Source organism: Saccopteryx bilineata, chromosome 10 (assembly GCF_036850765.1).
Source record: "Saccopteryx bilineata isolate mSacBil1 chromosome 10, mSacBil1_pri_phased_curated, whole genome shotgun sequence".
NCBI lineage: Eukaryota > Metazoa > Chordata > Mammalia > Chiroptera > Emballonuridae > Saccopteryx > Saccopteryx bilineata.
The window spans coordinates 45,288,837-45,299,015 of NC_089499.1; the positions used below are offsets into that span (position 1 = coordinate 45,288,837).

At 45.4% G+C, this 10,179-nt stretch overlaps 1 protein-coding gene across 1 annotated transcript in view; it reads left to right on the forward strand.

Annotated features, from left to right (window-relative positions):
- Window positions 1-5,729: 5,729 nt before the first annotated feature.
- The window catches only part of GRK7 (G protein-coupled receptor kinase 7), a 33,497-nt gene continuing 29,047 nt past the window's right edge, over window positions 5,730-10,179 (forward strand). Inside the window, exons 1-2 of the mRNA XM_066244914.1 lie at window positions 5,730-6,474; window positions 8,694-9,131. Coding sequence (XP_066101011.1) covers window positions 5,863-6,474; window positions 8,694-9,131 — 1,050 coding nt within the window. The 5' untranslated portion in view covers window positions 5,730-5,862. The remainder of the gene's footprint in view (window positions 6,475-8,693; window positions 9,132-10,179) is intronic.

The following is a 10,179-nucleotide window of genomic DNA, read 5'->3' on the forward strand; positions in this document are numbered from 1 at the left end:
TAAATAAATAAATAAATAAATAAATAAATAAAATTTAAAAAAATATATTAAGTCTTTAAAAAAAGATGCGGGGTGTTAGATGAACATGAAAGAAATTGTCAAAATGCTGATGATAAAGTTGAATGATTAGTATATGGGAGTTCATTTTATTGTTATCTCTACAATGTGTATGCTTCAGATTTTCCCTAACAAAAAAGACTATGAACTTGGTATGATAAAAATGGTGATTTTTGTCCCATTTCATTTTTATACTTAGTTCTCTGAAAATACCTGTGTATCACCCCTTCCTAATGTCATTAAAAACTTTAGTTTTCTCTAAACTGTTAAAGAAAATCCAGTAAGCCTGACCAAGTGGTGGCGCAGTAGATGGAGCATTGGCCTGTGATGCAAAGGACCCGGTTAAAACCTCAAGGTCACCAGCTTGAGCATGGGCTCATCTGGCTTGAGTGCGGGGTAGCTGGCTTGAGCATGGGATCATGGATGTGATCCCATGGTTACTGGCTTGAGCCCAAAGGTCTCTGGCTTGAGCAAAGGGTCACTGGCTTGGCTGGAGCCCCACCCCCCCCAGTCAAGGCACATGTGAGAAAGCAATCAATGAACAACTAAGGTTCTGCAACAAAGAATTGATGCTTCTCATCTCTCTCCCTTCCTAGCTGTCCCTCTCTCTGTCTCTGTCTCTCTTGCAAAAAAAAGAAAGAAAGAAAGAAAGAAAGAAAGAAAGAAAGAAAGAAAGAAAGAGGAATAAAGAATATCCAGTAAGACCAACTGGTCTTAACATTCAGTATTTCAACAGAATAGACAAAAAAATGCATTAAAACTAAATTTTTCTGAGAAAAATTTCATGACCACATTGAAACAACAGTCTAACATTCATCTAGTTCCACCTCTGCTTTGTTTCATATTCCACAAATTTTAACAAACAAGATAGCCTTGATTTCTTTCAAATTATGAAAATATAAAGCGTGGCCCACTGTTGTTGGAAGAATAAAGAGTCTACACTTTTCAGCCTGACCGTGGTGGTGCAGTGGATAAAGCGTCAACCTGGAAATGCTGAGGTCGCCGGTTCGAAACCCTGGGCTTGCCTGGTCAAGGCACATATGGGAGTTGATGCTTCCAGCTCCTCCCCCTGTCTCTCTCTCCTCTCTCTCTCTCTCTCTGTTTCTCTCTCTCCCTCTCTCTCTGTCCTCTCTAAAATGAATAAAATAAAAATTAAGAAATTAAATAAAAAATAAAGGCTCTTAAAAAAAAAGAGTCTACATTTTCCTCTTTTTTTTTTCTTTTTGTATTTTTCTGAAGTTGGAAATGGGGAGGCAGTCAGACAGACTCCCGCATCCACCCGGCACGCCCACCAGGGGGTGATGCTCTGCCCATCTGGGGCATCGCTCTGTTGCAACCAGAGCCATTCTAGCGCCTGAGGCAGAGGCCATAGAGCCATCCTCAGCGCCCGGGCCAACTTTGCTCCAATGGAGCCTTGGCTGCGTGAGGGGAAGAGAGAGACAGAGAGGAAGGAGAGGGGGAGGGGTGGAGAAGCAAATGGGTGCTTCTCCTGTGTGCCCTGGCCGGGAATCAAACCCGGGACTCCTGCATGCCAAGCCGACGCTCTACCACTGAGTCAACTGGCCAGGGCCTACACTTTTCCTTTGAGTAGAGTCATCTAACTGAAAGAAGAAAGCAAAATCTTGATTATAAAACGATTTAAGCCAGAAGCTGAAGAACATTCTGGATTCTTTGGGTGTCCTGATGCTAACACATTAGTCTGTTTCAGAATTTCCACTGCTCAAAGTATCTTTTGTTTCCAAGCCCATACAATATCGAGTTATATTATTTGATAATTCTTAATCCTCAAATAGATGTGCTATTGGACCATGCAGAGAATTGTGCATTGTAAAGGAAGGTCATGCTCTTACTAAAAACCTACCTTGACCATTTTCCTTATTTTAGAATGTATTTTCAGAATTAAAAATCCTTAGAAAGGAAAGCAAATTAAGCATTCCCTATTTCTAATCATTGACCTAAACCTTTTTTAATGTTCTTTTTGTTTCAAATGTTGAATGATAGCAGAGCATTATAAACTTTAAGGATATACACATCATAAATACTTCTTTAAACCACATGATGCAAAATGTCATGGAAGACCTGGTGAAAAAACTTTTTTTTTTTCTAGGTTACAAAATTAGTCATAAAAGATACTGAAATAATTTTATTTTCTCCTATTAAAAAAGTTGGTTCTTTCAAAATGAAATATCTCTTCTTTTCACATGACAGAGTTTAATCTTTTTTGTGGCAGAATATAGTAAATCATTCCATTGCAATAGCTTGTTGTTAGAAATCTTGCACGTCAGTTAATCCACTCTGCCTGTCTTCCAGCTCCACCAGACCCCATAGCTCTCCAAGCTCCTGTGAAATTCTGAGTTCTATGCTAGGTGGACATTGCAAAGAGGAACCCAACTTCCTCCACATTGCTTAGGTCTGTCCTGCCTCCTATCTGCATATCAAAGAAGCATACTTTTGTTTTGATGATGGATAGTCATCATTAAAAGCTAATACTTTTATTTTATTTTTTTAGAGACAAAGTCAGAAAGAGGAACAGACAGAAATCGGAGAGATAAGAAGCATCAATCATTAGTTTTTCATTGCTCATTGCAACACCTTAATTGTTCATTGATTGCTTTCTCATATGTGCCTTGACCGTGGGCCTTCAGCAGACTGAGTAACCCCTTGCTAGAGCCAGCGACCTTGGGCTCAAGCTGGTGAGCTTTTGCTCAACAAGCTGGTGAGCTTTTGCTCAAAACAGATGAGCCCGTGCTCAAGCTGGCGACCTCAGGGTCTTGAACCTGGGTCTTCCGCATCCCAGCCTGACACTCTATCCACTGCGCCACCGCCCAGTCAGGAAAAAGCTAATACTTTTATATCACTTCTTTGTGCCAGGCACTATTTGTCATTGACTCCTCTCAAGAACTCACTCAAGAATCAACATTTATTGTCTCTGTTTTCAGTTTATGAAACTGAGGCTCAGAGAAGTTAAGTAACATGCTGAAGATCACAGAGCTAGGAGTTGCTAGAGATAGAATTCAGCTTTCCCAAGTAGTGTTGGAGTGAGTTCTTGTAACCATTGGGCCATATCTCCAATCCAAGATTTCCGGTACATTTCTCCATTAGTGTAGGATATCCTGAATGTGCCCAGCACTTGGCTCTGCTTCTAAGCTAATAATTAAGTGCTGTTCTTTAGGATCTATAATTACTGTTTCATTAAGTTGGAACATGAACCCTAATTGTTAATAATCACATAAAGTGTTTCATTTTAAGCAGACCTCTTTTTTATCCAGGTAGGTAAACCACAAAACAATGATACTCTGTTTACAATTGCCAGAAGACAACAAATAGTTATTCTATAACTTCTAAATTGTGTGTTCAGATATTATCTAAATTTTGTTCTCGTCAGGTCATTTTTAATTACTATGAGAGTGGGGTTATTTTGTTTGTTGCATTTTGTTATTTTTTACCCAGATTATCTAAATTATTACTCATTAGAAAACAAACAAAAATAAGAAAAACTTTCTCTTATTTATGAATGGAAACTCAGGACACAAAAAAGGACCTAAAACTTTTACATCAACTACATGGTGAAATGATAACATTTTGCATACATTGGGCTAAATAAAATTTATTATTAAAATTAATTTCAGCCTGACCTGTGGTGGCGCAGTGGATAAAGCATCAACTTGGAAATGCTGAGGTCGCCGGTTCGGAACCCTGGGCTTGCCTGGTCGGGGCGCATGTGGGAGTTGATGCTTCCAGCTCCTCCCCCCTTCTCTCTCTCTGTCTCTCCCTCTCCTCTATAAAATGAATAAATTTAAAAAAATTAATTTCACTTGTTTCTTTTTACCTTTTTCAGATGGCTACTAGAAAATCATGAATTCCATATGTAGGTTTGCATGTATCTATTGAACAGGACTGGGAGAAAAGAAAGTATTTGTATGAATGGAATGAAGCAGTTTGTAGCATATAGATTCATCAGTGAAAAGCATACTCTTTTCAGTGACAAGGTTAAATATCTATGTGATGACAATTCTACCATTTTCTCAAAGTTCTGCCACATTGGAGTGCCACTGTATTTGTAAGAACCTGGGAAAAGGCATTTCCTCCTCAGGAGAGTCTCAGACTAATTCTTCACTACTGGGAAATATGCTTAGTTGTTTAGAGCATCATCCGAAGCGCAGAAGTTGCCAGTTCGATTCCCAGTCAGGGTACATACAGGAAAAGATTAATATTCTTGTCTCTTTCTCTCCCTCCCTTCTTCTCTTTCTCTAAATCCAATACAAGAAGGAAGGAAGGAAGGAAGGAAGGAAGGAAGGAAGGAAGGAAGGGAGGGAGGGAGGGAGGGAGGGAGGGAGGGAGGGAGGAAAGGCATGTCAAGTACCAGCATTTCTTATGTGGGATTTAAAATATCTGGCACGGTTCTGAGCAGTGGTTACCCGCCCAGAGCGTTCATTTCTACCATTGGGGTGATGGTTTCCAGCGCAGCAGTGCTAAGCCAAAGGGCGCCCACGAGTTCATTACATAATTCCTGGTAGCATGAGACCGCATGGTATCTGCTCTGGAGAACATCCGCAGGCTCTGCCGTGCAGACTGGGGGGTCACAACGATGTTTTGACAGAGCGTGTGCTAGAGGTTGTTTGTTTGGAAAAAGACTGACCAGCTTTTCCCCCACCTCCTTCTTCTCTCTCTCTCTCTCCCCTCCCCCATCTTAAACACTCTGGCATAGTACTGAATGACTTTGTTTTCAAGCTGCCTTAGCCTTCCTTTGTGAAGAAAAAGCCTGAGTATTCTTTCCCTGTAGGACACAAGTGTTATTTTTGGAGCAGAGGTTCTTAGCCTGATCTCTGTCTAAACCAATTTCTGTTCCTGTGAGGTCGTGGTCTGGGGCGGCTCTGAGTGATCTCGGGGGAGGGAGGCTGCCTGGCCAGTGAGGGAGCCGGGGCCAAGGAGTCACGGGGCACCCTAAAACTGCACCGCTCTGGGCTCAGTGCAAGTTTCCTTCGCAGAGCAGACTGCGCCCTGGGAACAGTTTCGACCATGTGATTGAAGTGGTGTGCTTTTCCAGCTTCTCTGTCACTTCGCCCATGAAGTGTTTGGGGTCAAGGTGACTCTCTATTTGTAACCGGGACCTTAGGTCATAGACTCTTCAGAACTAGGAAAGCCATAGTTGGACAATCTCTGCAGAGAGTTCAGGGTGTGGTGGCTATGGGAGAGCCACCGGCCACTCTGAGGGTCACAGGTTGAGTCCCCGAGGGCCTCTGAGAACAGGTCTCAGGACTCTGACTCCTCTCCTGTAACCCGTTCTGCCCCAGGCTGCGGGGCACCGAGAGGAAGACCTCTGCAGCTTCCCCCAGTGCCTCCTCCTGCCCTGTCGTGCGTGGGGTTCCCAGAGCTGGAGCCTGCCAGGAAACATGGACTGAGAAACAGTTTAAAACACTGCTGGCCCAGCAGGTAACACCGCACCTCATTCTGACTTCCTTCCTTCCGAAATCGGTAGTGGTGTTTCTGGGAGCGGGTGTGTGGAGCAAGGCCGGGGGATGTCCAAGGAGCCCCTGCAGGTGTTTCAGGCTGCCCCCACCCCTGGGGACCGGAGGTGACCTGTGATGTGGCCTTCTCTGACCAGCTATACATAGCCAGCAAAGCTTCTTATAAGAGAAACCTCTTTCTGCAGCCCCACCAGTCCCACCCACAGGCCAGAGGCCTTCCTGTAAATCCCCCGGGAGCTACTGAACCTCGGAACCGAAACCAGCCAGCTGGCACCCCGGACCTGACCGAGCCCCCCGGCAGGCCTCCGCCCTGCCTTTTCTCCTCCTGTGCTCAGCCATGGTGGACATGGGGGGCCTGGACAACCTGATCGCCAACACGGCCTACCTGCAGGCCCGGAAGAGCTCGGAGGGCGACAGCCGGGAGCTGCAGCGGCGGCGCCGGAGCCTGGCGCTGCCCGGGCCGCAGAGCTGCGCGCAGCTGCGCCAGGCCCTGGCCCCGGACTTCGACAGCCTGTGCGAGCAGCAGCCCGTCGGCCGCCGCCTCTTCCGGGACTTCCTGGCCACGGTGCCCCGGTACCGAGAGGCCGCGACTTTCCTGGAGGAGGTGCAGAGCTGGGAGCTGGCTGAGGACGGCCCGGCCAAGGGCCTCCTGCTGCAGGCGCTGGCGGCCACCTGCGTGGCTGCCCCCGCCCCCGGGCACCCGCACCCCTTCCTCAGCCCGGCTCTGGCCTCCGAGAGCCAAGGCGCCAGCACCGAGGAAGAGCGAGCGGCCCTGGTGGCCCTGGCCAAGGCTGAGGCTCTGGCCTTCTTGCAGGCCCAGCCCTTCCGGGACTTCCTGGCCAGCCCGTTCTACGACAAGTTTCTGCAGTGGAAAGTCTTCGAGATGCAGCCGGTGTCAGACAAGTACTTCACCGAGTTCCGGGTACTGGGGAAAGGCGGCTTTGGGGAGGTAAGTGGCCCAGACAGCCAGGCTGGAGGATGAAGGATGCCTTATAAAAGGGGTTTGTTTGTGCCTCCCTTCCCTGCCCCCCAGGAAACTTCCTTAAAACTAATTTCAGTGCCACCTGTGGAGAATTCCTAGCTCGCTCTCAGCTCTCACCTCTTTTTTCTCATCACCATGGGAAATAAAGTGAGGGCGGCCTAGGAATGACAAACAAAATGTGGAATTGGCCAAGAATCTTTATCTTGGGGTCCGCACCAGGAACACACTGACATGCCCTGACATTTTGGAGAAGGATAGCAGCACAGAGTGGGAGAACTCCCTTTCCCTCTTCACTGTAGTAATAGAGGTAATGTGAGGGAAAACTGCAGATATCTGAGAAAGCCCTCACCTTCAGGTAAAGCTGAGAACTCATTTTCACCACTGCTGTGCTCTCCTCTTTTCTTATTTTTCCAGTGAGAGACAGAGACAGAGAGATCCAGAGAGAGACAGATAGGAACAGACAGGAAGGGAGAGAGATGAGAAACATCAGTTCTTCATTGAGGCACCTTAGTTGTTCATTGATTGCTTTCTCACATATGGCTTGACTGGCCAATCCAGTGACCCCTTGCTCAAGCCAGTGACCTTGGGCTTCAAGCCAGTGACCATAGGGGTCATATCTATGATCCCACCTCAAACTGGTAAGCCTGCACTCAAGCCGATGAATCCATGCTCAAGCCAGAGACCTTCAGGTTTCGAACCTGGATCCTCAGCCTCCCAGGCTGACGCTTTATTAACTGCACCACTGCCTGGTCAGGCACTCTGCTTTTTCTTAAGTAGAAAAATATTTTTGAGGTAAAATCACATAACATAAAATTAACCATTAATCATTTTAAAGTGTATATAATTCAGTAGCATTTAGCACCTGTTAATGTTGTTTAACCATTGCTTCTATCTAGTTCCAAAAGATTCCCAACACCCCTGTACCAATTAACAGTTAATGGTTCTCCATCCCCCTTCTTCCCTATGGATATGCCTATTCTGATGTTTCATATAAATGGAATCATACAATATGTTACCTTTTGTGTCTGGCTTCTTTCACTGAGAATAATTTTTGGACATTCATTTATGTTGTAGCATGTATCATGCTTTCTAGGGCTAAATAACATGCTGTTGTATGGGTGTACTGGATTCCAATTAGCTATTCATTTGTTGATGAACACTTGTTTGTTTGTTTTTCTATCTCTGGCTATTATAAATAGTACCACTATGAACATCCATGTACAAGTATTTATTTGGATACCTGTTTTCATTTCTCTCTCATGCATGTCTAGGAGTAGAATTGCTGAGTCATATGTTTAACTTTTTGAAAAACCACCAAAATGTTTCACATAGTTCCAGTCTTCACATCTTCTCCAACACTTGTTATTTTCCCTTTTTTCAGTGTGGCCAACCTACTGGGGGTGAAGTGGTACCTCATTGTGGTCCCAGGTGTTTCTTTTTAAAAAAATTATTTTGTGTGTGTGTATGTATGTAGTTTTCCAAAGTGGGGGGGGGGGGGGTTGCAGACAGACAGACTCCCGCATGCGCCCAACCAGGATCCACCCAGCATGCCCACCAGGGAGCAATGCTCGGCCCCTCTGGGGTGTTGCGCCGCTGCAACCAGAGCCATTCTAGCCCCTGAAGCAAAGGCCATAGAGCCATCCTCAGTGCCCGGGCCAACTTTGCTCCAATGGAGCCTTGGCTGCGGGAGGGGAAGAGAGAGACAAAGAGGAAGGAGTGGGGGAAGGTGGAGAAGCAGATGGGTGCTTCTCCTGTGTGCCCTGACCAGGAATCGAACCCAGGACTTCCACACACTGGGCCGACGCTCTTCTACTGAGCCAACTGGCCAGGGCCAAAAAAAAGTTTACTTTTTATTGATTCATTTTAGAAAGACAGAGAGAGGAAGGGAGAGAGAAAGAGAAGCATCCATTTGTTGTTCAACTATAGTTGTGCATTCATTGATTGCTTCCCTTAACCTGACCGGGGATTGAACCTAAAACAACGCTGTAACTGACTGAGCCAACTGGCCAGGGCCCAGATCTTTCTTGAAGAACACTTCTTAATTATAGTTTCTCTTTTCTCTAAAACCTGCTGTCTTTTCACGTTGGCTGATTTCCCCCCTCCACCTTCCATATCATCCTCTCCCCTTCTCTCTCTAGTGCTTTCCACTTCTACCTTTTCCTCTTCCTTTCTTTCTCTCTTTTAAGGTATGTGCTGTCCAAGTGAAAAACACTGGTAAGATGTACGCCTGTAAGAAACTAGACAAGAAGCGGCTGAAAAAGAAGAATGGCGAGAAAATGGCCCTCTCGGAAAAGGAAATCTTGGAGAGGATCTGCAGCCCTTTCATTGTTTCTCTGGCCTATGCCTTTGAGAGCAAGTCTCATCTCTGCCTGGTCATGAGCCTCATGAATGGGGGAGACCTCAAGTTCCACATCTACAGCGTGGGCACACGAGGCCTGGCCATGAGCAGGGTGGTCTTCTACTCAGCTCAGATGACCTGTGGGGTGCTGCACCTGCACTCTCTTGGCATCGTCTACCGAGACCTGAAGCCTGAGAACGTGCTTCTGGATGACCTTGGCAACTGCAGGCTGTCCGACCTGGGGCTGGCTGTGCAGATCCAGGATGGCAAGCCTGTCACCCAGAGGGTGAGTGGCTCTCCATCTGCCCTTTGGGTGGGGCACAGAGTCAGCGAGGAAGGGAGAGGGCTGTTCTATTCTCAGGGCAAACAGAGCCTTGAACTTAATTCTTCTAATTTCCTTTTCCCTAAAGCCCTTATGTTGTCATCTTGCCTTAAGAGGATTAACTTAACTGGTTATTTGGGGGCTACTTAGCTCTCCTCTTATTGGAGGCCAAGGGGAGCCTTCTTTGTGAGTTGGAGGTGGTCCACTTTGAATCTGTAGTCAGGGCCTGGGTTTGTTCCACTGATAACCACCTCCCTGGTGCCATGTTCCTTAGTCCAGTGGTCCCCAAGACCTTGGGCTGCGGACTGGTATCGGTCCGTGGGCCATTTGGTACCGGTCCGCAGAAAAAGAATAAATAACTTACATTATTTCCGTTTTATTTATATTTAAGTCTGAACGATGTTTTATTTTTTTTAAATAACCAGATTCCCTCTGTTAAATCCGTCTTAGACTCACTCTTGACGCTTGTCTCAGTCACGTAATACATTTATCTGTTCCACCCTAAAGGCCAGTCCGTGAAAATATTTTCTGACATTAAACAGGTCCATGGCCCAAAAAAGGTTGGGGACCACTGCTTTAGTTAATAAAGCCTTGATTTCCTTTCCTGGAAAATGAGTGGGTTGGACCCTAAAATTCCAGATAATTTGCAGGTACACTTCAATAGGATAAGACAGAAGAAATTCCCAACTCTTAGTATATTAAATTAATTATGTCCTTGCCTGTTGAGTGTGGAATGGGGGAATGTTTTATATTAAATAAAAATGAAATTTGAAATGAAAATATGTAGAAGAGAACAAAGGCAATTGATGTTTATTTTGAGCAATGTGGTTCAAAATTGCGTGCAGAGAATTATTTGACTAAAAAAGGAATTATAAATAATTAAGAAATTCTGTTAAGTAAACAATACAAAATCGCTAGAATTCTGACCGGTCTTTACCACTAAATTCTGTGCATGAAGGTGGGAGATTCCCCAGGAAGACAAGTGTCCAAGTCACATTCTTAAATAGTCACT